Source organism: Delphinus delphis, chromosome 12 (genome assembly GCF_949987515.2).
Source record: "Delphinus delphis chromosome 12, mDelDel1.2, whole genome shotgun sequence".
NCBI lineage: Eukaryota > Metazoa > Chordata > Mammalia > Artiodactyla > Delphinidae > Delphinus > Delphinus delphis.
In genome coordinates, this window is record NC_082694.2 from 14,516,969 (window position 1) to 14,544,244 (window position 27,276).

General features: G+C 42.8%; 1 protein-coding gene across 2 annotated transcripts in view; it reads right to left on the reverse strand.

The window, feature by feature from the left end:
• Window positions 1–5,268: 5,268 nt before the first annotated feature.
• Window positions 5,269–27,276, reverse strand: part of RMND5A (required for meiotic nuclear division 5 homolog A) — a 61,332-nt gene continuing 39,324 nt past the window's right edge. Inside the window, exons 5-9 of one of the 2 annotated variants that reach the window (XM_060027402.1) lie at window positions 17,347–17,513; window positions 16,499–16,664; window positions 13,381–13,483; window positions 11,251–11,405; window positions 5,269–9,979 (exon numbers count right to left, since the gene is read on the reverse strand). In XM_060027402.1, coding sequence (XP_059883385.1) covers window positions 9,916–9,979; window positions 11,251–11,405; window positions 13,381–13,483; window positions 16,499–16,664; window positions 17,347–17,513 — 655 coding nt within the window. In that variant the 3' untranslated portion in view covers window positions 5,269–9,915. Of the gene's footprint in view, window positions 9,980–11,250; window positions 11,406–13,380; window positions 13,484–13,672; window positions 14,292–16,498; window positions 16,665–17,346; window positions 17,514–27,276 lie in introns of those variants that run through there. The other variant, XM_060027403.1, reaches the window with a different exon arrangement.

The following is a 27,276-nucleotide window of genomic DNA, read 5'->3' on the forward strand; positions in this document are numbered from 1 at the left end:
AACAGTCGTATTTTGCTTGCCAATCTCTAGCCTGAAGCTCTGGGTTTACAAGTTCTCCTATGTGAAAGATGCCCACAGCACATGTTTGGACCCTGAAAAACAGGAACTAGAGAAATGACTTCTGTACTAGGCAGTACACTTGTTTATCAGCTGGCCAGAATCCAGCCTCAGTGCGGTTCATTAAACAAACATGCGTTCTCTTAACAAAATGTATCCTATTTGTGGGAGAAAAAAACAGAGAAATTGGTCGTTTCTTTCTCCAGCTTTTAAACTGTTTTTAAGAGAGCCCACCATACGCTTGGAAATCCCCCACGACTCTTCAACAACAAGTGGCTCAGGGAAAGGCGCTCTCTTTTTTTTTTAACCAGCAAGAAGCTGCCCCTCCCTTCTGCCCTGGGCCTGTATACAAATCCTTCCTGCACACGATTTTACAACAGGTAGGGACAGGTACTTCTTAACCTGCTCCGAAAAGCAGGTTTGAGCAGCGCCTCTCCACCAAAGGGAGCTGCAGGAGGCCATGATAACCTGAGATTAGGTTACATGTAGAGGCTCTGAAAGCAGCTTCCTGGCTCTGCTACTTATTAACTGTGTGTTCTCCAGCAAATGACAACGTCTCAATACCTCAGTTTCCCCACTTGTAAAATGAGGGTAACAATCGTCCCTATCTCAAAAGGTTCTTGGCAAGAACACACATGTTTATATGTATCTTCCAAGTGCCTAGAACAGGTCCTGGAACATAGTAACAAATGTATACTGAAAAAATGAACTTGTACTGAATTTCTCAAAACTACTGTTGTACCAATTACACTCTGAATGCAGCCACTCGTGTCTGATTCTTCCAATTTCTATTGCAAAAAGGGGTACACGATAGTCATTCCTGATGGATCCACGGGCTAGTACACCCAAGGATCTCCACCCCTGTGTGCGGAAGACAGCCCTTCATGCAAATCTCACAAGAGCTCAGTCCCAGATGGACGTGGCCTCTGCACGGTGTGATGTGAAGCTCCCTTCAGCCTGGCATCCTGAGTGCCACCACCGTCCCTGTGCTGGTGGGGGCTGTGCCTGTCCACTGCACAGGAGAGTAGAACAGTTGGCTGAGGCCAGCAGAGTGGGAAAAGGATATGCCCGACCGTTGGTCATCTCAGCATCTACTGAAGGCCCCATCCCTGCAGGCCTATCTCACCTTCGCACGCCAGTTACAAATTCCCCTTTTCTGCTCTCTCTGAGCTGGCTGTGACCCGCATATGTCATCAGTCTTATGTTTCATTGACTTAACGAAATGATAGCTACCGGTTACTCAGCACTCACCGTGGGCCAGGTATCTCATTTAAGGCCTCATCAAAGCCATGAGGTAGGAACTTTTATTCTACTTTACAGGTGAGTAAACTAAGGCATAGATAGGAAGCTTCTACCACTCGCCCAAGATTCTACAACTAGAATCTGGTGGGATCGGGATTTGAACTCAGGTCTAATCCCATAGCCCAAACTCTTAACTGCTTTGCTAGATTGAATATTTTACAGTCTGTTTTTAATTTTAAAATTAGGCAAATACAGGCAAACCTCAGAAATGTTGTGGGTTCGGTTCTAGACCACTGCAACAAAGCAAGTATCACAATAAAGTAAATCACTCGAATTTTCTGGTTTCCCAGTGCATATAAAAGTTATGTTTATACTATACTGTAGTCTGTTAAGCGTACAGTAGCTTTATGTCTAAACAAATGCACATACCTTAATTGTAAAAACTTTATTGCTAAAAAGTATTAACCATCATCTGAGCCTTCAGCAAGTCGTAGCAGTAACATCATAGATTACTGATCACAGACCACCGTAACACATAAAATAGTGAAAAAGTTTGAAATATTGCTAGCGTTGCCAAAGTGTGACAGAGACATGAAGTAAGCAAATGTTGTTGGAAAAACAGCACCAGTAGATTTGCTCAACGCAGAGTTGTCACAAACCTTCAATTTGTAAAAAACACTGTCTCTGTGAAGCACAATAAACTGAAGTGCAATAAAAAACAAGGTCTGCCTGTAGAGCACTTAAAAATTCTCTAAAAGTCTAAAAGCATCTCAAAACCAAATGTACTTTTTTTAACCTATGCAGCCCAAGGTAGAAAACAAAGGTCACCACCTGCTCTGAAATTCAACAAATGGGAAGAATGTTCTAGAACAAGAGTAGAACAGGGGTTCTGTCGGAAGTTAGGGCGAGGTTGCTGCTTCTGAATCCACCAGGGGCCAAGAAATGCAGCTCAAGGAGACGTACTGTCAGTGAAAAGCACTGATAGCTAACTCCTCATTTGTCCAGTATCTCAGGGCAGGTGAAAGCATTGACTACTGGTGCTGATGACTTAATTCCATTCTGTGACTCAAATTTCACCTGTTTCCTGGCTGAAATACATGGTTAAGTGTGGCAGAGACTGCAGGTTGCCTTCCTAACAACCATTCTCCCCTTCTTCCTTACCAACAGAACTTTCATTTTATTACAGGTGGCGATGTGCCAGGCTCAAAGACTACATTTCCCAGACTTCCTTGCGGCCAAACGTGGCTAGTAAGTCACTGCGTAGAGCTTCCAGGAAAGACTTCAAAGGGGCTAACTCAGCTGGAAGCCTGTTCTTTCCCCACTCCTCTCCTCCTCCTTCCTGCCTGGAACACAGATTTGATCAGAGGTGAAACTGAGGCCACACGTCAAGGCTGTGGAGCAGAATGACAGGAGCCTGGGTTCCCTGATAGCGTGAAGCCACCACACATACCCCAGACTGCCTGCAGCACACAGGGTGCTAACTGATACACACTAGCACAGACACGGACCCTCAGCCCAGATTTCCAGAACCACCTGTCAAAGCTTTCACAATGTAATAATTTCCTGTGAAATTCCTCTGTAGGGCTGACTAGCTCCCTAATCTAAAATAACTAAAAGCAACAGTCTTGTGTTGAATGAAAGGAAACCTAAAATGCACTTCTAACCTGATCAAAAGGGGAAAGCTCCCGAAACAGTCTTGAACGCTAACAAATAACGTGTTTCCTTTTAAGGTACATCTTTGCTTCAGAGGGGAAAGGACACCAAAGACCTTCATTTGAAGGGCAGCACTTGCTCTGTGGCTGAATGCAGTCTTCAAACGGAGTAAACAGACCAGTCCCGGGCTTCCCTGGTGGCGCAGTGGTTGAGAGTCCGCCTGCCGATGCAGGGGACACGGGTTCGTGCCCCGGTCCGGGAAGATCCCACATGCCGCGGAGCAGCTGGGCCCGTGAGCCATGGCCGCTGAGCCTGCGCGTCCGGAGCCTGTGCTCCACAACGGCAGAGGCTACGACAGTGAGAGGCCCGCGTACCGCAAAAAAAAAAAAAAAAAAAAAAAGACCAGTCCCAACGGGAGACTGGCATATCATTACACAACCCCCATAGTGTAGGGGACCAGTATAAGTAAGCAGAGTGTGGAGAAGTTAGAAACTCACCTAGAAACTGGGGACAATAGAAAGAAATGGGAATATCTTCTAGAATACCAGAGCAAGGAGTCCCATTGCTTTGAGAGACAAGAACGCTTCAAGGCCTCTATATATTACAAAAGATTTTGGAGCACTGTGTGTGACAAAAGCATCACCTTGCTGCATTTTCATTACACTTCTCTCAGATCACCCTCACTGAGAGTAGAGACCAAGTCTGCCTTGTTCACCACTCTCCTCCCGGAACCTAGAGTGCTCAAGAGAAACTCACTCTCAGCTTCATTACCTACTGTACTGGCCTCCCAGGGTCTAAACTCCTCCTCTCCCCAACCATCTTTCAGACCACTGTGGCCAGAGTGGACCTTAAAGACACACAAATCGGGAAATTTCCTGGCGGTCCAGTGGTTAGGACTTCACGCTTTCACTGCCGAGGGCGCAGGTTCGATCCCTGGTTAGGGAACTAAGATTCCCGCAAGCTGCGGGGTGCAGCCAACCCCCCCCCCCAACACACACATAAATCATTACATCTCTCCTTTCTCTTCTCTCCCATCATCCTCCAGTAGCTAGGTCACTGGTGGGAATTAACCTCACTACAGGGTCTTTGTACTTTTCTACTTTTCTGCACCTACCAGGAGTCCATAAGCTCCTGGAGGCCCAGGAACTTGCTTCCTCCCACTGCCTGGCGCTTAAAAAAAAAATTCCATGTTTAATGACTGAAGATGTCATTCCATGATATGTTAAATACTTTCTGCATTTAACAGGCACACAACTGCTTAAGTTACTAATGGATTCTATCGCACAAGCCAGTATTTAGCTTGAAGCACTTTGCACTTTCCTAAGCTGGAAGGAAGCATAGCTAAGGAGGTACAAAATTCCCTGACACACACGAGCCCTTGCTTAGGCAGTGCTTCTAATGTTCAGAATTATTACATTTGCTAGCGTGGAAGGCTCACGGGAGCGTAACACCCCGCTGCAAGGAAAAGGTTTTTGGAAAAAGAAAAAATACTTTCTATCATACATATTGACAGGAGATTTCAGTGAAGCTTTGTGACTGGATCATTACACTATCGTCCCTTAATGCAAACAAGGCTGGCTGGCTTGCCTAACCACCCATCCATCTATCCATCCATCCATGCACGCACGCATCCATTCATGCCGGACCTCGCGGCTTCTTGGCCCTCAGCCTTGAAAGCGCAGAATCCTGACCACTGGACCGCCAGGGAATTCCCAACGCAAGGCTTTTTTAAACAGTGGATCCCGACCCCTTAGAGAGTCATGAAATCAATTGTTTTGACGAGCATTAACCAAATAATAAAAAATATCAGAGCGCACCACACATAAGCATTAAATATATAGTTCTGATGAGTCTCTCTCTCTGAGAAAATACACAGAAGCAGCACAAATAGATCCTTGGGCTCTACCACCTTAGTGTGTCACGGTGATGACAAGACCATTCGTCCTCTGTTCCTCCTCGGCAAAGCTGGGTGTTCACGCCCCACTCCACCAGCAGCCTGGGCAGAGCTGTTACCGGGCCCCTCTTTCCGGTCACACACTATTCACTTGGTCAGAGGGTCCCAGGCAACCACAGGGTGAGTATGAGGGGCAGGAACCTGTAAACATTAACCCGATTCCCCCCTTAGAAACTGGGGACAGTGCCCAGCCGCCTCCTCTTCTCACACTGCCGGTGGCCCAGAAACAGGATGAGATGGTGACAAAGATACCTGCTTAAATTCTTCACATGCAGACCCTCAGCAAATACAGACAGCGATGTTCTCTTACCTCCATACTCCCTCCCTCCTACCTCTGGCACCTGTCACATTTATACAGACTGGTTCCACAAAACACTTTTCAAATGTGCATTTCTTTTTAATTTTTAAAAATATACACAGGAGAAGCCATGTGTTTTACATAGGAATACACACATTAACAAAGCATTTCTTATAGTTTTCCAAAACTCTATTGTATCAGTCTGAAATTTATAAATTAAATATATCAGAACCTTTTAAGTTAAAATGATATCCCTGAAACTACTGGATATGCTAGACTTTTCTCAAGATCGAATGAACAGAGAATGTGAATATGGTTTGTGTTAAATAAGGTTTATTGTTAGCTTTATTGCCTATAGTCTATAAGATGCAACTTTATTGTGCCTTTGCAAACAGGATACATTTCTTAAAAAAACTGATCAAAATTTTCCATACATATAGCTCTATATGATAGATTACAGTGCAACACTATTGTTACATAATTATAGAAATACTATAGAACCCAAGAGCACAGGGTAAGCAAAAGAAATACAATCCTGAGCCATCTGAACAAGATGATTTGATGAATCCTTTTAGTATAAGTCTAGAAAACATGGAGGAGGGCAAAAAAATACATGCACACTGCAGTCAGGAGCAAAATACATTAAATACCTGTTCCTTGCTAGACACAGGTGGGGGTAATGGTGAATTTCAGACACATGCACACTCATTCACGCTCCCATTTTCTTCTCTTAGCTTCCCTCCCATCCCCGATACATTCACTCCCACCCCTTCCCCAAAGAAAAGATCAGGCACTAAGTCCTCGTGAGCCCCACATCTGCCTTGCTGGAGAACATTAAAATAAGAGTGTAGGTCATCACCCATAACGTGAAACAAAGCATGTGCTATAAGCCAGTTCCAGCTGCTTCTGCCTCTTTGGAAGTAAGTGAAGCATATGCTCACTACAGTATCAAACTGTAGAGGGAAATGTCTTGAAAACGAAACTGTTTTCTCTCCCTACGTCTTGAAGTAGAATCAACAGCGGAAAAACTCGCCCTAAAACTAATTGCCTCATCTGCTATTAAAATACATTTGTCATTCCATTTTTGGTATCTATTCAATTATCGTTAAGAACAGTTCATGAAGTTTGTACCTGCTTATGGTAAACACCACCGTGCTACATAAAACCTGCCACAGCTGGACAGGCTTACGAAGCACCAAACCTTCTGTTGTGTTCCTTGCTGACATGCCCCCAAGACCAGAGCATTCTGGTGTTACCAAAGATAATGTACGAAGAGTTAAGTAATTAAAGGTATTTGGTCTGTGTCTTCACCTTACACATCCTAGTGATGAAATTAACCAAACATGCCTCCATGCCTTCCCTGAAAATAACCTGAGTCAGCTGACTAAGTAGACTGGCCAGCCTGACTGTCAATCCACTTAATCAGAGGTTGAGCTGGAAAACCAGAGGGCTAATGTCTACCAGCAGCTTGTCTTGTGCAGATAAACCAAAGTTCCTGGTTTTTGCAGTATCTACTGTTCCAAAGGCTGAAACCACTGAGGTGGAAAATAACTCACAGCGTAAAATATACTGAACTTAAACTGCATAACCTGTGGGACTACCTGGAGAGAAAAAAGGATCCTCGTTCCCCCACAAAATGTGGCGTGGGGTTTAGTGTCTCTGTATACATCAGCTGCTACACAAAAATCAAAACAAAAGATTTACTTCATAATCTCCTTAGTTTCAATCAAATGCTCATTCACCCACAAAATACTCACACACCCTATGAATATGAGGTGGCTCTTTTCTTCAAAATTTTAAAAATCAAGAGGCACCAATACCCGTTCATTTATGTATTAGAAGCATCTTATGATCACCACTAAAGCAACAGAAATGGCATTTGTGATGATCACACAAAGGAGAAAAAAAGATCAAAAGACAACCTTAGCCACTGCACTTCAGATGGTACTTGAAAGCACAGATGCTCTAAATCAGAATCTAAGAATCTGATAAGGTTTTACTGGTTTAGCATAGTCCCATGGCCTCTGTCCATGACTGGTAAATGGAAATGGTTTCCTAAAGAAATTTAAGAAACCACTCTGGAATTCTGTTTTCAATGGACGTAACTAGTCTGACTGTAAAAACCTTGGCTCTTTTTCACGACCTTTTGCAGGAGGAAGCAGAGAGCGACGAAGCGCATCCTCCCGCACTGCTGACTGACGGCCTCAGTAATGACATGGTCCTGACACCATTGGTGAAGGTGTTTCTAGAGCAGAAAGGACAGCACGTTGTATTTCAGCATCTTTGGTTAAGGTCTGGCCTCTTCAAATCCACCTCTCTCCTTCACATTTAGTCACCAGTGAATTTGAAGTCCATGCATTTAATTAAAGAAGGTTAGAAGACATCATTTGCATGTTAAATTGTCAGATCAATAGAGTTTCAAATTTTTGGCCCTAACCCTGCCCAGTGGGACCACAAGGACCTCGCACAGGAAGCTGTAAAATCCAATGCTTCCATTAAAGCATATTCTTTCTAAAGTTTCATGAGCTGCACAGAAAACTGTCAGCAGGATTTCCATCACGGGGAGAGGGACAAAGCAGAGCTCTCTCCTGATTTTCTCCTTGAAACTGGCCTGAGCCAGCTGTGTGAAGTGTCTGGCCGCCAATAGACATTTACCACCAGCCTCTGGAGCAATGTCTGTATTGTCCCAACCTTATGTAAAGCCTAAATGTTGTGCAGGTATTTGAGGTGGAAAGGTGAGAGGAAGTTGTAACTAAAACTAAAACTACATCTGGCCTAGCGAGAAAAAGGTAAAAAAAAAAAAAAAAAAGACACTCTGGGTTTCATTCAAAGGAAAAAATACATAATAAAGCAATTTTACATCCTCGGCCAGAGTGTCGCCTGGAGTTCTCTACCTTCTCCTGGAGTCCAGGGAGCTTCTCTCTGCTCCCTTCCTTCACTGTGTTAGTGGACAGAGGGTGCCAACAGGAAAGCCATGAGGCTGAGCCGGAGGCTGGGCACGGCGGGCGGCTCGGCAGGCCAATCGATCCCTGGCTAAGCTCCCCAGCACACAGTACCTCCTGCCATCAGCCTGATCACACACAGCAATCAAGCAGTACCCCTTTCCTTTACAAACAAATCCCCGTTCCCTCAGGTGAACATTTCAGGATAAACCAGCCAGGCTAGGATACACTACAGCAAATGCTGCCCATTTCCAATTAACTTAGCACCAAATCTGGTATCTCCCTCCCCCGCAAATGAAGTCAATCTGCAGTTTAAAATGTGAAGCGTCACGTTTCTCTTTGCTTCTGTGTTTTCTTCTTTCTTCATTTTCTCATGAAAGTTTTCCTCTATTGGTATTCAGTTCCATGTCAGACGACACAGAGTTGCAAAGTATTTGGTGATTTCCATATGACATTCTTCTCAAAATGAAGTAACTTCATGGGTTTAAGTCAGAATTATGTCCACAGAAGTCTTTTCCACGTAGTTCAGCATCCAGAGAAAGACTCTTACGCATGGCTATTTCTGGACAGTGCATTAAATGAAGATACCTCACAAGAGAAAAGATCATTATCTGTATCCATGAGAATAATATACAGATTCACAGTCAGTGAGATGATATGCTTTGCAGAAGAGAGGCATTGAACAGTATACTATTCAAATATAAAAACAGCAATGAACATATTCTGCACTACAGAAAATCTGTTAGCTTCTAAGTTTAAGGGTTGAAAGTGATGAGTCTGGTAACTGCATTTTAGGACCGGAACATGCTTCTTCCCCTCCAGATACACAATGTTTGATGCTGGTGCACATATATATATACACACACACATATATATATATATACATACACGCAACACTGTGCCTGCAATGATATACAAACGCAATATAAACAGCCAAGTCCTGAAAGCAGATTTGACAGAAGAGGGCTACCAAGACCAAGAGAGCAAATATCAACTTAAGAACACTTCTAACGTCACAATTTTGTTTTATTGAACACTCTTTTAAAACAAGCACCTCTTGGCAATAAAAGCAAAGAAACAATAGTACTGCTTCCACTCTGTTCTAGTGGAAGACTGCTCACACCAACCTGCTAATAAATTGGTGATGGAATTTTATAACAGGCAGCCTGCTGGGGCTACAAGCAGACCTCAGATGCAGGTCTGCTGACTACTTGGTGAGAGCTGGAGCAGAGGAAAACATCAAAAAGCAAATTTGGAATCTATCACAGCTCTCTTCCTTAAGCAAAAAGACCCCTGCAAATTAGTTTCATAACCACAATTCAGTTTTTCAAACTTTTTCTGAAGAATTTTCATTTAATTATGTACACATAACAGGAAATAAAACTTTTTCACAAACATTCTCAAGGCTTACAGTTATCAGGAGAATGACAAAAGTAAAAGCAGGAGAGATATTAAACACATGGCAGGAAGGTAAATTTCTGTTTCTGCTCTTAAAAAGTAAAAAAATCACCATATAATTAAGTACAAAAACCTGCATTGAATGACAACTGCTGGTGTATTTACTTGATCAGAAATGAAGACCAAGAATATAATAAAGCCCTATGATAATATTCATCTGGAGCACTCCCCTCAGTGTGTACACACTAAAATGTTGGCAAAGTTTCCGGAGCATTAGCTTATATAAACATGGGAGTCCTTGGTTAGCTGCATTAAATGGAACGTTCTCTCGATTCAGTTTCACTTACAAATTGCAAACTAAAGTTATTTCTTCAGAAAAATATCTGTTTGGCATCCCCTGGACTTTGTTCCATTGGACAATATGGACATTTTAATCTAAAGACAAGAAAGAAAACATTAAATCAAGGAACAGGATCAGTACTGAGCATTCAATTTTTATCTAGTTATAGAGTCTTTAACAATTACACACACACACACACACACACACGTCTGTTTTTTGCTTTGAGGATTAACTGTGCTTTCCCTTAATGTAACAGCCAAGCTTTGAAGGGTCACAAAGAAACACCTTCCAAGCCAGACGCTAAACTCCAAGGCTCTTCTTCAGTGGAAATCAGTGAAAACTATTTTGAAAACAAAGACAACTGTTCTGAAAATTGCTTTCGGGGTTTCAGAAGTAAATCCAATTTTTCTTCTCCAAGGTTTAGCTTATACCTATCTCAAAATGACTTTCAGAGGTACTGGTGTCACAATCCACTCACATGCAGCAACCCTGATGCCAGCTGCTAAGCCTACAAGGCACGCAGCCTACCCAGAGCCGCCTACGTGCCCTGGCGTGGCACACAATACCCTGCAGTGGCACGTGAAACCAGCATGGTCTGAACCACGACCAAGCTCTGGCTTCAAGTCACCACCTACCTGCACTCCCAGGGTTTCTGGGAAGAACATGAACTGCTCCAGGGCCTTCTCTTAAAAGAAAGACTTCACCATAATGGGTCTGAAATGAACTCCAATGAGAAATTTTCCAGCTGCCTTAGCTAGAAATAGGGTTTTGAGACTGTATTTTTAAGTTTGGGTTCATTATGTATAGAAATTATAAATGTATATACCTGTTGAATTACAATTCTACAAATTTATAAATCACATATAGATACGGTAATTCACTTTATAGTAACAAAAGTTCAATGTTCATCATCAGGGAGCCGGTTAAATAAATCATCACATTTCCATATGACAGAATAATCTACAGCTTTAAAAAAGAACGAGGGCTCTTTCTACACCATAAAAAAATCTCCAAGGTGTACCACTAAGTGAAAAAAAGCAAAGTTCAGAACAGTGTATAGTATGCTACCATTTGTGTAAAAGGGAGGGGAAGGGCTGGGATGACAATGTACCACCCACCCAAAAAGTTAAGAGTTAAAGATCACGGTTATAAATCTAATCAATAAATTCATGAACAAAGACTAATAAAGACTGAGAAAAGATACCACCCACTAAACTAAATAAGTAGTTAAGAAATCTATTTCTTTCTAAATTCTAGCTACATTTATTTATCCTTGTTACTTATCTTCCCACTAAGTTCCAAAAGAGTATTTGTTTCTTTCTTTTTTTTTTTTTTTTTACTGCCACTGAAAAAGTCAGACACTTACTTGCTACCATTAAACATTTTATTCAGGGCATCTCTTGATATAATGTGACCACAGACCAATTTCATGGGTGGATTGTTATCTGTGGTTTGCTGACGAAGAATAGGACAGGCAAATATTGAGTGATACCAGCACTTTTTACCAAGGTCCACTTCAATCTGTTTTTAAAAAAAGGTAAAAGGCTCAAGTTATATTACAGAAAACCATCCACATGTCAGAACGTACTCTGCAGCAAAGAACATTTATCAAACCTACTCATCTGAAGGTAACTTTTTACAGCACTCTTCTAAACTAACCAAAGATGGACAGTCTTTGGGATTCAAAGTATTACCTCACAATTCTAAATTATTTTTAACACTACGTATCAAACCAAATTCTGCTGCCTGAGAGCAAGAGTCAAAGGCAAGGCAACACTCTAGAAGTCAAATGCTCTTGAAAATCCATCAGCAAATATCGAAGAGTAAACCCGCGAGACTCCTGACTGTTTTTACAGCACCCTTAGCTAGGTGATGCAATTCAGCGTGATAATTCCTTTAAAGGCAGACTAAACATTGTTTACTGCTGTGTGGGCTTCAGATCCAGATCTTTTCCATGTTTTATGTGTAACTGTCCAGAGAAACTACCTGAAACAAGGGCTTTAAATTAAAGTTCAGCAGGAGAATTCGCAACCCATCCATCTGAGCTCACAGCACTTGTATCAGCTCTCTCTCTTTGCAGTGAACAAAACAAAAGCTATGAAACCACCTTAGCATAGTGGTTAGCACAGCACAGAGGCTCCACAAACATGAGTTCTTACTGTTTTCTTTCCTTTTAAACCTAAAATGGCTGTATCAACATAATAGTCTATTGCTCAGATTCTTTCAAGAAAGGTGGCAAAGGGTAACAATAATCCCGAGAAAAAATGACCAGATCATCCCCCCCACCGCCCTCCCCGCAACTGTTTTATCACCCTGACACACGGGCTTTGGGTGAATTCAGATTTCAGTGTGCTTTGCTCTAGTGCGCAAGTGTCAAAGATACTGACAATACACCTGGGAAACTGCCAGGTTCTTGCAGGCACCTGCCTCAGCAAAGCGAGTGAAGACTCAAGTTCGTTTCACTTGCTCAGATGAGCAGCAGCCATGCAGGGTCCTGCTCGTGTCCCGACCACGCTCAGGACTGGCAGTGCACCTGCGCCTTTAATCAGGACAGATCTCTGAGAAGCTGGGGCAACCAACCGACAGTTACCAGCTGGAAGAACAGGGTAATTGCAGATAAACCTGCGCACAGGGGTGGCAGAAAAAAAGCAAAAAGCCAAATGCATATTTTGGCCCTTTAGGATCTGTGACCAAGTCAAGACAGGAATGGTAATTCCCGTCAAAGTTTCAGTGCCTACTGTCAGAGGCCTGATGGACACATACACACACGATGACCTTTGTTATTGCTCCATGTCATAACCACAACGGCAACAAAACCTGACTACCTACTATGTGTCCTATATTATTCTAAGCATCCCTCTGTTACCTCCAGCCTTTAATAGCCCCATAAAGAGAAGGACGGTCCCCATTTCAGAGACGGACAAACCACTGCTTTGAGAAGTTACAGAGCTGGCAAGTGACTGGAGCAGATATTTAAAACCATGGCCCAGTCCATGACAACGGTGGACACACAGCACGGGAGGGCCACTGATGACCGCAGATGTCACTGCGACGACCTTTAACAGCTATACACTTATTTTAACTGGTATTAGAAAAATATAACCAGCACAAGCCCATGATCTCATAAATATCAATGTTCCAGACAAAACTAAATCAAGTGGACTCCCTGCTTTCATATTTTAAAAAGCTAAGTACCTGCACTTAGAACATACCACACGCTACAGTATATCCACCCTCCCCACTTCTGATGCTTTCCTTCATTAGCTGTCACTGCCACTCTAAGTCAAAATGGTAAGAAAGATCTTCCAGCGCCTCCAAAATGTACTAGCTCCCCACTTCTACTGTTTAATCATGTCTACATACACATAAAAGAACCCCTGTCAAAAGGCTACAGTAATGTTCCCTGACTAAAAGGCAAGACAGGCATTTAAAATCCTTAACATCCACGTTCTTCTAATGACAGGAGAGGTAATAACTAACAGAAAATGGCACTCACAGGTAATTCATCTTTCTGGTTCCAAACTCCAGTGCACTGCCTCTGTTCGATCACAGCTTTGATATTAATTAAAGCTGGCAGTGCCACACAACCTGCTGAGAAACTGGGAAGGCAGAAGAGGAAATGTTAATGCCAGGCCAGGTGTCAGAAAGCTTGGTCCTAGGAAACGTCAACTCCTCCAGACTCCGTGCTATGTGCAGAGGACCCTGGCCATTGGATTCAAAGCATTACAAAGCCCCCTATTTTGCGTGCGTGCACGCACACACACAGTCTTAGTTTACAAAACCACCAGATTTAATGAGCTCTGCCTACCAGTCATTAATGGCATTCTTTTTTTAAAATTATTTTATTTTATTTTATTTTTGGCTGCATTGGGTCTTTGTTGCTGTGCGTGGGCTTTCTCTAGTTGGGGCGAGCAGGGGCTACTCTTCATTGCAGTGGCTGGGTTTCTCACTGCAGTGGCTTCTCTTGTTGCGGAGCACGGGCTCTAGGCACGCAGGCTTCAGCAGTTGTGGCACGTGGGCTTCAGTAGTTGTGGCACGTGGGCTTCAGTAGTTGTGGCTCGCGAGCTCTAGAGTGCAGGCTCAGTAGTTGTGGTGCACAGGCTTAGTTGCTCCGCGGCATGCGGCATCTTCCTGGACCAGGGCTCGAACCCGTGTCCCCTGCGTTGGCAGGCGGATTCTCAACTACTGTGCCACCAGGGAAGTCTATTAATGGCATTCTTAACATTAATGACACTCTGAAACATTTTCTTTCACAGTTCCTTCCAGACCCAGATCACCCCTGTACAGGGCAGAAGCACCTTTCTCATCTAGAAGTGCTGGCGGTCAGCTCTCCACTGAGTCCCCTTCAGGACTGTCCTCATTTGGAGAAAGCGACCTGACCAGGGACACGTTCGATGACTGCTCCACCTGAGGATACAAAAGTTGCACCAATTTGGGACAACTCCACAGGCCACTGCAGCTCCAGAGCTCCGCAGGGGTGGACTGAGGCCTCTGGTGAGACTGGATCACAGTCCAGCTTCTCCCTCTGCCTGACCCTGCTGCTTTCATTCCCCACAGGAGCTGATCCCAGCACACTTCCTGCACGTGAGTCTCCGCTCATTTCAGAGGCTGTCCCAGAGAACCAGACCTGCAGCCCCACCACACCTTACACTTAACTGCACGAGTCTGTCTCCCCCGTTCAGGTGGAGCCCCTGTGGAATGCAGGCTGTGCCTTATTCATCTCTGTGTCTCACACAATGCCTGGCACGTAGCAGGGATTCAAAACACTGGAGGAGCCAAATAAATAGAAGAGCTAAAAAGGTTCTTTTTTCTTTTTGGCTGCGCAGCAAGGCACATGTAGGATCTTAGCTCCCCGACCAGGGATCGAACCTGCACCCCCTGCAGTGGAAGCAGAGTCCTAACCACTGGACCGCCAGGGAAGTCCCCAAAAAGTTATATCTTAAAACTGGTTCTTAAGCCTTTTGGATCTCAGGACCCCTTTACCGGCTTAAACATTAAGGATCTCAAAGAGCATTTAATTTTGTGGGTTATACCTATCATTATTTATTGTATTAGAAATTAAAACTGAGAATTAAAATATTGATTAATTTACTTAAAAATAAAAAACATGTTATAAATAACAGTCTCACAAAAAATAACTGTATTTTCCAAACCAAAAATAAACCTGTGAGAAGAGCAGCATTGCTTTACGTTTTTACAAATCTTTCTAACGTCTGGCTTAACAGAAGACAGCTGGATTCTTACGACTTCCTCCGCATTCAATCTGTTGCAATGTATTCTTTTGGTTGAAGTAAGTGAAAGAAATCTAGCCTCGCACAGATGTGTAGCACTTACACCACCTTTTCAGGTAACTGTGGATAGTCTTCTTTAATGCCACACCAAAACTCAACAAATAGTAGTTTTGTTTTGTTTTGAATTTAGCTGCCCCGGGTCTTTGGTTGCAGCACGCGGGATCTTCAGTTGTAGCATGTGGAATCTTTAGTTGTGGCATGCAGGATCTAGTTCCCTGACCAGGGATTGAACCCAGCCCCCGCTCCCCCCGCTGCATTGGGAGCATGGAGTCTTAACCGCTGGACCACCAGGGAAGTCCCAACAAGTACTAGTTTTTTTAAATGTTAGTTGGAAAGTGGAATCTGAATCCTTGCCATTGTACTTTTCGTACCCTGCTCCACTAAAACCCAATGGTCTCGGACTCTGAATGAATCTTTTACTCATGCATGATTTTGTGAGATCTTACTGATCTTCCAAGTGTTAGCACATTTCATTATGTAATATCAAAAAATTCAAATTCATTATTATTACCACCAATCTCATCAGAAATGTCTTTAAGCATTGGGGAACTGTCAAGCTCACAGTGGCCGGTTCAAGTTTTCCCAACTTTCTATTTTAGCTTACAATCTTGAATTTTACCACTGGAGCAAAAGATACCACCAGTTGCTTTCCCTGACGCGACAAGCTTAATTCATTCATCTGAATAAATACCTGCCAAAAACCTGAGTCTGAGTAACTACAGTCTGTCTTCTAAGACGTAAAAGTAAAAACTGTGTTCAAGTGAAAACTGTGTTCCAGGAAAAAAGCAACTAGTTTTTAGCTCATAACTCAAACATTATACAGATGCTTTTTCTTGAGACAATCATCATACTGTCTCATGATGTGGCATGAGCTGAAGTGCTTTATCTGAGCTTCCTATTTGGGCACGCAGAATGTTAAAAAGATGTATATTCAAAGGTCGAAATTTAATAAAGTGAGTGACTTCTAACGTTTTGTCAAGAACAGTCTTAAGTAAAATTAAAATATCTGCAAGTGTGTGGTGGATGAGGAATACAGCCAGTCCTTGTGGGGTTTGGGACCACTGCCCCGATCTGCGCTAAGGCTGGAGCAGTTTACCCCACAACGTGAACACAGTGGAAAAGGCTCTCAGAGACCCCCCAAAGGATCACAGACCACACTTAGAACTAGGTCACTGCCAATTGTGATGATCTCTTGAAATACCAACTGTACTCTTCTTCAGAAAGACACATGTTCTCTCAGCTTTAAACGTCACGAACTAGACAACAAATTAAGCAGAACTAACCAATGCAACGCACATTTCAATAACAGGACAATTTCCATACCTGACACTGAGCGGGGACTCCACGGAGAGCCCCAGGAGGGCACAGGCATCCCGTGTAAAGATGTCACAGATGTCAGCCCACTGGTTTGCGTCAAGCAGGTGAACATATGGTGAGTTCTCAATCCCTTGTCTCAGGTACACGAGGCTTCCCATCAAAACCTGAATGTCTAAACAAAAGCAGAAGCAATTTGGAGGTGTGATGATCACACCTGAAACAGAGCTTTCAGGCAATACATTGAAAAAGGCAAGAATTCCCCCAGCTGACATGGCATAAAATAACTTACTGACAATGTCTTTTAAAATTCTGGTACTTAAGCTTGGTTTCTATTAAAGAAACAGCACAGAGAAAGAGAAGAAGAAAAGGGAAGCAGTAAATACTGAACTTATAATTTATACACAGCATAGTATAATTACCATTATCTACAGAAGTAATAGTAATGTCATAAATGGGGTCATCACATATCTTTGGCTGTAAAACTAGTCAGTCCCTCTACACTGACACCTGGGGGTAACTGCTGCTGCCCTGTTGCAGCTTCAGACACTCTGTCGTGGCCATAACAGCAGTACGGTGGGGGGATGCAAGTGAATACTTTACGTTTTCTCTGTCTCCTCTTAGGTTACTGTAGAATCCCCCAAAATGCAATGTCTCTCTCTGACTTTTCAATTAAGAGGCTTTAATGCTTTTTGTTCTAGAGCCAGCCAAGAAGCTTTTTTTAGTAAGTGATTTATCATCTACAATTGTTTCAGTTTATTAGCAAATGTATATTAGATCTAGTTAAGATAAACTTAAATTCCAGTGGCGGCCATGGTCCTGTTCCAACCATTAAAAACAGCTGACTCTAGACTCACCTTTTTGATGATTCAGGGCAAATGGCTGAAAATTTTTCGCATATTGTAATGCCTCTCGTTGATTTGTAGTTCCACCCATTAACAAGCTAATAAAATAGAGCCTGTGTAGCTTAAATTCCAAGGAGCTGTTCTGGGCTATGAGCATTTCTCGGTTTGATACCGCCCATCTAAAGAAAAAGCAAAAAAGATATTTTTTTTTTCCAAAAAAGATTTTTAACAGTAACTGAGAGCACGAGCATGTGTGTTAAAAATGGTTTCAAACACCTAACACCAAAAAATGGGTTTAGTCTGCCATCTTGTGGAAGTCAGTGGTAACATCAAGCCCTAGGCCCAGAGACTTTCGTAAAGAAAGTAAACAAACTATACCTAAAGATGCTTTGCAGCCAGTGAAAGAAAGAAAAAATATTAAGTTAGATGACAATTACATATTTAATAAGGTTTAACGACAAGACTGTCTCTGACATATTTGGAACTGTACCAGGCCACACTATGAAGCAGGTGTCAGCCATGAGACTGACTACTCACTGCCTAGATCCACTACTCTTTTCCTGTTAAACTGGCATGTTTATAAATGAAACACAAGATGCTGAAGGGGAACATCTATGTTTAAACTTTCACTGGTGCAAGATCTGGTGCTATACGTGCTTTGAGACTAAAAACAGTAATCGTAAGTATTTACCCTCAAGATGCTTTCAGTCTAATCAGGCAGATAAAGCTGTGTAAATAACATACAGTGTCAACACACAGCACCAAAAAGATTTGTACAAACAGTGCTAATGAGGGAAAGAACAACATGCAGTTTTGAATCATCCAAAGTACAGTGACGCAGGCCTCTAGAGTACAAACAGTTGGGGCTTCCCTGGTGGCGCAGTGGTTGAGAGTCCGCCTGCTGATGCAGGGGACACGGGTTCGTGCCCCGGTCCGGGAAGATCCCACATGCTGCGGAGCGCCTGGGCCCGTGAGCCATGGCCGCTGAGCCTGCGCGTCCAGAGCCTGAGCTCCGCAACGGGAGAGGCCACAACGGTGAGAGGCCCGCGTACCGCCAAAAAAAAAATTAAAAAAAAATAATAATAGGAGTACAAACAGTTGGAATAACCTTGAGCTGGGACTACCAGTTAAAGGTGAGTACTAAAGCAGAAAAGCATTATCAGACAGCTGCTAAAATCAGATTTGCAAGCAAGTGGTAAGAAACACTGCTTCACTTCTTTAAACATATTAAGATGTAGAAGATGTTAGTATCATTCTTCTTTAATCTGATCTTTACTTGGACAAATATTCCCCACCTAACCCGATTCACTAAGGACCCTCAGAATCTGAACTACTGGGTATGAATATAAACACTGAGTTACTCTACAAACTACAAGAGTAAAATGCTTCAAGTTATTCATAATGAATCAGTTGACTGGGATTAGATTTCATGAAGCAGCACTTTCACTGGATCCTGCCCTTCCCAAAAAGGTCTGCACATGCATATGAATATTCGAATCAATTTGTTGATACATCCACGTCTTAGAGTCAAATCATGAAGCTTCTCTGACCTCAAAATCAATGTGATTTTTAAAAATAATAATCACTTGGGCCTTGGAAATATTTGCTTAAATTTATTTAAGTAAGTCTTGGATCCTTACGTGGCACTAAGATTAATGCAGTCTGGCTGCAACACCAAGTCTGGAGGCTTGGTGACACCAACCAGGTACCTCCAGCAGCTCTCTTTTATGAATGCCCAGCACCAGCCGCCAGTACCAAAAGTACTGTGCATCTGCCCGTCTCCAGTCTGTCAGGTACCTTCCCGACTTCCAGGTCCAAGCAAGCATATTTAAACCAGATCACTTACCAAAGTTTTTCCTACTCCATTCTAACTCATAAAAACATGAGTATGTTTTCCTACTACCAAGTAAAGAAAGGCAGTGAGCCTTTTCTTTTTTCAGTTTCTGATAATGAGGTATATATCCAAGCGTTTGCAAGAGTCAAAGAAGGGAACTAACAGAGAGTAACTACAAACTTTAGTAAACGATGAAGACCAACAGAAAAGGGCAAAGTCCTTAAGTGGGCAACTCACAAAGGAGGAAAAACTCTATTTTTATAGGCAAATGTTCACGATACAATGTTAAAGGGGAGGAAAAGTTGTGATATATAGGAAAAAAAAAATTCTACTCGCGAAAATTTTTAACAGGAATGACTCTAGGAAAGTTGGATTCACACATCAACTGCTACAGTGCGGATTATGACTCACTGGAATAGGGCACCAGCTATTAGAGCAGCACCAGGGGGCTAAAAACACCCAGGAGGACACAGCGATGAACAGCAGCTAATAGCAGTCCAGATGACAGTGATTTTTAAGATAGAAGAATTTGGGCTTCCCTGGTGGCGCAGTGTTGAGAGTCCGCCTGCCGATGCAGGGGACACGGGTTCGTGCCCTGGTCCGGGAAGATCCCACATGCTGCAGAGCGGCTGGGCCCGTGAGCCATGGCCGCTGAGCCTGCGCTCTGCAACGGGAGAGGCCCGCGTACCGCAAAAAAAAAAAAGAGGAGAGTTTTCTATAATGAACATATATTACTTATTTTTATACTTAACTTTTTTAGCTAATGTAAAACTAAACAAAATTTCTTAACTTTCTTTTTTCATCAAAGAGCTAACGGTAATTGCAAATTACTTTTGTTAAAAGTAATTCAGGCTATGAATTAGAAATTCAAGCTTTTCAAGCTATAAATATATATACCTCATTTTTAAACTTGGAGAGGCATTTAGACAATGTAATTCCTAATTTACACCTTGAATTTATTTTGACACACTTTCAAATTTTGCTATAGACAGGGCTACAAAATAATCAGGAAAAACTAGCATTGCTAATTGCTGTCCCCCTACAATATTCTTAGAAAAGTAGATACCGATTACAAAAAAGAGCTGCAGAGAGTGTAGGGAGAATGCAAAACCTAAATTCATAGAATACAAGTTTTCCCATGTTTCTCAAGGGTCATGTTTCTTGTCATTCTATTCTGAAACACTGTATTATCTTCATTTAACTTCTGAATAGTATATTGAGCTTAAATCTCACAAGGCCAGGGATTAGAATAAACATTTCTAAGTTTCTCCCTCTCTGGCAAGATGCCATTTTCTAAGCTAAGGCTGATCTACCCCATTTTTAGCCCCGCAGACACGTAAAAGCACATTTAAGCGTTAGGGTGAAACGCTTGCTGATGCGGCCTCGCCCTCATCCCCAGGATTGTACCCGGGCCCCCATGTTTGTATTTTCTTGACCCTAATTCCCGGGCCACAGTTAACCAGCCAGGTGAGTATAGGTTTAACACTCTGTGTTGCCTCCTAACGAGAGAGTTCATCTATGTTGATGTCCTTCATGATCACTTCGTGGTCCTACGTCTCTAGTTGTGTAAGTTCTTGATGGGGTTGTCTCTCTGGACAATCATCATTAACACCTGCCTTACCTAATCTTTGGAATCTGGGTACGAATTTCACAGCAGCTTTCTTATCCACGCTAGCAGCCTCCCTAGACAGTTTAACGTTAGTCGATTCACGATGATTTCTGAAATGCTGAAACCATCCTTTACTGGCAGTAAAGTCCTTCCTCAATCTCCTTTTTAAACTGTTTTCTTTCAATGAGGCAACTAATAACTTAAGCACTTTGGCCTGAATGTTAGCCAAACTGATGGGAGGTGTTTTGGTTTGTTTTGTTTGTTTTTACAAACAAAGTAGAAGTAAATGCGCCATCATTTAAATCACAAGCAGCTTTCTGTTCCCAGTGCGATTTACATTAAAAGGTGTTGAAGCGACTTTAACCTTGGTTTTGACATTCATAGGACTTTTCAATATGCAGTGTACCATAGCTTCATGTAGGCCTAGGCCTTGTCCTAGCTTCACTTTGCTGTCATCATTTTCAAATCTTCCTCGATGCATTCAGTTTCACTTCTAGCAATTCATCTTTGTTGACCAAGTCCCTCTTTCAATGATCCATTTCTGTAATGTGTCATGTGGGCTTATCAGCAGAGGCAAGGAAGCAATACAACCACACCTTTGCTGTCTGAGGGCGAAATGAATTGCACTGTGACCAACCACCAACAGACTGAAAAAGCAGTGAGGTGACCAGTCATGGTCACGATGCACATGTGTTATTACGTATCTGTGGACTGAAGAGCTGGCAGAGAAGTTTTTATTTTATGCAATTACTCACAATACTTCATGGTGACCGAAATCTGAACTGTGTTGTTGGGGAATTGGTGTTATTTAACTAAACTGTGGTAAATGAAATTTGGGCACACTGGAATCGTGCAGAGAGAACTGTCCATCGGTTCAACAGAGAAAAGAAATAGGAGAGGAAAAACATAAGGCTCTCAGAGGCAGGAGGTTACTTTATAAAGGCAAAGACAGCCCAGAGTGATACAATGGAGAAAGAAGCTTGGGAACGGGGCCTGTCATCACTGAGATCTCTGCCCCTCCACTCTTGTTTCTAAGAGGGAAGGCTGGAAAACCAAGAGGTTGATGCCGACAGGCAGCACAGGGAAGGTGAAGAACACGGTGGCTGGCCAACAGGGTAAATTAGAGGCATCTGCCATGTGGTATAAAGAATTAAAGGAGGAAAATAAGAGGCCTCTTCAGAACAGAATGGAGGCAGAGAGAGGTGCAGGCCAAGAAAAACATGCAAACAGATTCAGACAACCTGATGTAGCGACATGCACCACCATCAACAGTGATGTGTCCAGGTGAATGAAAGCTGGTCCAGATAGAGGACTTGTTCCTTCTATGAAATTAGAGGACATGGTCCTATCTCCCAGTGCAGGTGCTAGTTACATTTTTACAATAGTACAATCAAATGGAGTAGCTGAGAACAGAATTGAAAAATTCAAGGCCCAGGCTCAATGACCATATTTTCTACAAGTTCCCTACTCATCTCTCCATCCACAGAACTCAAGAGGTTCTTTATTTGAACCTCTCCCAGCTCTTCACACACAATCTACTTGGTAGGACAGTTTCTGGTCTCTTAAAGCAGGGGCTCTGCCTTGCTCAGCTCGGTGCCCCTTCTACTCTGCATGGGGTACAGTGATAGAGGGCACAGGTTAATAGAGCCAAACATGCATGGCCCTTTAAATCCTGGCTCTGTGGGGTGAATCGGGGCAGTCTGTCACTTAATGCTCTCAAGTCCGTTTCCTTACTGTAAAGCGGGGGCAACTCAGAGGGTTATGGGCATTAAATGAGGGGGCTCGTAGAAGCACTGAGCCGGGAGACTGGCACAGACAATAATAAGCTACTTAACATGTGTTTACCGAGGGGATAGGCTTAACATTCTCCAAAGTCATTAGTAAGAAAATGACATTTAAAAGAGTTACTTGGGCATTTCCATGTAATACTCACTGCTGCTTTGATTTTTATAGAACCAACTCTGTGGGAATCAGCATGTACCAGTTAATCCCCTTCAAAATTTTTTGAAGTCGTCTTCGCTAGAAGTTCACACTGAATATTGGGCTGTGTGATTCACTGAGCAGGAATAAGGGGTAGAACAGACCTTAATTAACCTGGTAACAACAAATCCAAAACCAACAAAGCACACGGGACTGCAAAAGCACAAAACTACAATCGGCACCGAAAACTGAATCCACTCATCTACAAAGCACTAGAAGACATGTGACGGAAAGACAAAGAACAGTTAATAAGTGAACGGGGTGCTGTATTCGGGCTAATGGCGTTCCTAGCGGAAAACTTTTGATTTTTAATTTTTAAAAAACGAACGATCACTATACTACAACCAGCAAGCTACATGTAAACATTCAGGTAAATTATTAGCTTTACTGTGGTTTCTAAAATAAATTCTGCTCCCACATCTCCAATGTGTGCCACAAGAGCAATGCCAGCTTTGGAACCATTCCTTGTTTAGAGAAACACCGGAAACCAGAACAATGACACCCAATAAGGTCACCATGTCACAATTCTCTCTGCTCACTGCCACTGCGGTGACTAGTAGAGAGAACTTCTGGGCCTCTTCCATTAAAAGACCCCAAAACAATACTACTTACTTAGGTGATTAAGTCAGAAGCAATCCATATCGACGCAATTATCCCACAGAAACATGAAGCATTAATTATCTTCAGCGTCAGGCCTCCGAAAAGACTTGGCCCATTGTTAGCTCCATGTTTAGAATTTCCATATTAATCCAAAAATAATTAAAACAAGATTCTACCTTCAGAGCTAGCTGTTCTTTCCCAGAAACCTAACTGACAGCACTGGTCTGTTTATCTCTCCTCTCACCATTCTGCCAGCCTGGGCTGGGATTTGTTTCTGATAATAGTGAATAAAAATGCCTCTCTCCAGTTCCTACGGCACACTCCACTACAACCTTTCACAGCGTTTTAAAAAGGCTTACAAATACCTTCTTCTTCTAGTCTACCTTGGGGCTATCTTCTTGGGGGTACAGGCTGAAGCTCAGGGAAATGAGTGACATGCGTTTACTCCACAGGTGTGGACTGGCTGAATGTTACTGGTGACCGAATCAAGTGCTGAAAAAATCCAGAAACTGGAATTCAGCCAGAAAAGTGAAGAACCCTATCACTTTGCTTTAGGATAGCTAGCATTGGATTTCTGGGATATTTTCAAATGGCAATTCAGATATGAGTTGAGTCCATCGCTGGAACTACTAACGTTTTACTCATCTCAGAGTTGCTGTGGATCTCTGTCCTCCTTCCATGCTGTTTAAGAAACCACACGAACTACCGTGTTTCACGTTTGAATCATACCTTCAACTTTACATGAGGTTCTTAGTAACACAGGGCTTGGCGGCCATACCCAATAGCTACCTCTGACAAGTGGCCACTGCATTGGACAGCACAGTTCTATAGATTAGGGATTTTGTTTTTTTTTTGGTGGTACGCGGGCCTCTCACTGCTGTGGCCTCTCCCGTTGCGGAGCACGGGCTCCGGACGCGCAGGCTCAGCGGCCATGGCTCACGGGCATGTGGGATCTTCCCGGACCGGGGCACGAACCCGCGTCCCCCTCATCGGCAGGTGGACCCTCAACCACTGCGCCACCAGGGAAGCCCGTGATTTTTTAATAAAGTACTTAAATATGACTTTGCCTTATTTACTGCTAGTTTCCCACCACAAAACCAAGTTTTTGATAAGCTTAAATTAATAACCGTTCAGCATTTTATAAGAACAAATTCTAGAGTCCCTTTAGTTCCCCCTCCTGGCCTAGTTCAACTCCTTATTCTTTTAAACACTTAATCTCAGTGACAGTTTCTTTCAATTTTCCTTTTTTGTAAAAGAAGATTCTTAATCTCTCTATAGTCGTAGCTTGCCCACTCATCTCCAGTAATGCCCAGGTCCCTGGTGAGGAGGGATCCAGGTAAGAGATGGCCATGTCTCTTCTTCTTCCTGAGGAGTACCTACTGTCTTGGAACCTCATGCAGACTTTTGCCAGCAACAAACAGAGAACAGACAACAGAAAATGATGTCCTCACCCCAGATATTTTTTCCCCTTTGGCCTTTATATTCCATTGTGCTTTTTTCTCTTCTGTGTTCTTGCCACTGGGCACCTCTTTCCATTTTCAATTAGCTTCTTTTTAATAGTCGCTCTCTCCACCAGACTTAGTGCATGGTCCCCGTGAATTAAAACAATACCCCTCAACTCAGCTCTTCTGCCCTTTCAGAATTAACAACCCCTGGGACACAATAAAACAAAAAAAGAAACAAGACAAAACAGAACCCCCTCAGACTGGGGGAGGGAAACCCAACTTGTTCAAACCTTGATTCCTCTTCTCCAAAAGTACATCTATCAGAGTCTTCATTCTGTGGTTCTATGTAGCTATTAAAAATGCCTGAATCAGCAAGACTGCCTGCCTACAGGAAGACAAAACTAACAACGAGAAAACAGACACCAGAAACAGCGTAATCCCGGTCACCCTCTTTGCCAGTGGCGGCCAAGGCTCTATGACCAGGCACCTTGGCTTGCTTCCTTCATTTTCACTTTCTAAAACCCTTCTCTGCTTATAAATTGTGTTTTATGCACTGATACCACAATTTCTCTAAGTCCAGCAACCATTTTCTTCTCCTCAGACCCACCGTTCACACACAGCACCAAGAAACCACAATGGCAAGCTCACCTCACATTCCTCTGTGGTTTTTATTTCTAGCCTCACCTAATCGCTAGGCTTAGAGATGGGATTCCTCTCATACTTCAACAGCTTGCCTGATACTGTTCATGGCCTGTCTAATCGAAAACTCTGCAGTGATCTAGACTAATGAAATAGTTTTTCTCTCTTCTTCTGTGAAAAATTCTATAACATCTCTTTCTTATAATCATTCAGTTAGTTTCTGTTCTCTTAATGGCATTCTACTGAGACTTTGCAAATAGAGCTGCAAATTCCTCTAAACAAGTGCTATGAGGCCCCTGGGCCTGCTCTGGGTATTGAAAAAAAACAGGTTCCCAAGTCTGCAAGGTTGAGAGTCAGATTCTAGACTGCGGCAAATCCACCAAGGCAGGATTACTCTTTGAAACACCTTTAGGAAGGCAACCAAGCAGCTTCCCCTCGAGACAGCACTTTCAAAACGTCAGTACCTGGCACAGAGTTACAGACAGTTTCTATTTTTCTAATTTTCTCCATCTCCTCAGAGTAAGTTACTGTTATTCTTTTGTTGACACCAGTTATTTTTGGCTTTGCTTCTGTCTGCCACATGAAGGAGGAGGTCATGTTTGCTCAAAGTTCTCCTTCAAATTATTCCATCTTTTATTGAGTGCCTGCTAAGAAATAAGCACTATGCTAGATGCCAAGAGGAACTCAAACAACAGATAGAGTGATCTGGATGAGGAGAAAAATCTGTACACAAACTCAGAAATACAGGGGCAGGAACAGAAGAGTAGGCAGGGTCCTGACTAGATCTGTGTACATAATGAGCTGTTCTTCTGCCGCTTCTCTCTGCCATGTCACCATTCCTTACTCACTTCTTTTCCACCGTCTCTTATTAGTTGCGATTAACAGGTAATGCTCACCAGACTTCCCTCTCATCTAGGCCTTCCATGACCTCTATCCACATGAATCTTTTTGGTTGGCCGCTGCCTCAACTGCCTAGGCTGCCTCGAGAACTGCTGCAGGCTTTCACCTTTTGCTTTCTCTCTCGGGTGGTTCCACGGTGGTTTCTGTACCCCCCAGCAGGTACAAAAGAAGATGCCACACATGAAATATGAAAGATTTTCCACTGTGTATCTGAACCAAAATCCCTGAAACTCATGTCCCACATTTTTAAATTTTTGGTACAAGTTGAGTACAGTGAATTGTCCATACCTTGCCCATAAAATATGTTGAATGAGTATTTGCTTTGCATCCACCAATAGGCAAGAATTGGAGAAGTCTGAGTTTCTGTAATGGAGATTTCTGTTAAACTAAGATTTTCCAAACTTATGTTCTACCGATCACCAATTTTGTGAGTTTTAATAGGTGTCAGGAGACAGGGAGTCTGGTTAAATACGCATGGGAAACACTGGGTTTTACAGAGTTAAATGAGTTTCTTTACCGTAGGACTGCTGATGGGCCCTCTAACATGCTAAAGTGAATCTCTCATTTCTCTTAATTAACTTTTACTGGAATATAGTTGCTTTACAATGTTGTGTTAGTATCTATTGTACAGCAAAGTGAACCAGCTCTATGTATAAATGTATCCCCTCTTTTTTGGATTTCCTTCCCATTTAGGTCACCACAGAGCACTGAGTAGAGTTCCCTGTGCTGTACAGCAGGTTCTCATTAGTTATCTATTTTACACATAGTATCAATAGCGTATACACGTCCATCCCAATCTCCCAATTCATCCCACCTCCCCCTTCCCCCCTTGGTGTCCATATGCTTGTTCTCTACATCTGTGTCTCTATTTCTGCTTTGCAACTAAGTTCATCTGTATCGTTTTTCTAGATTCCACATGTAAGCAATATTAATAC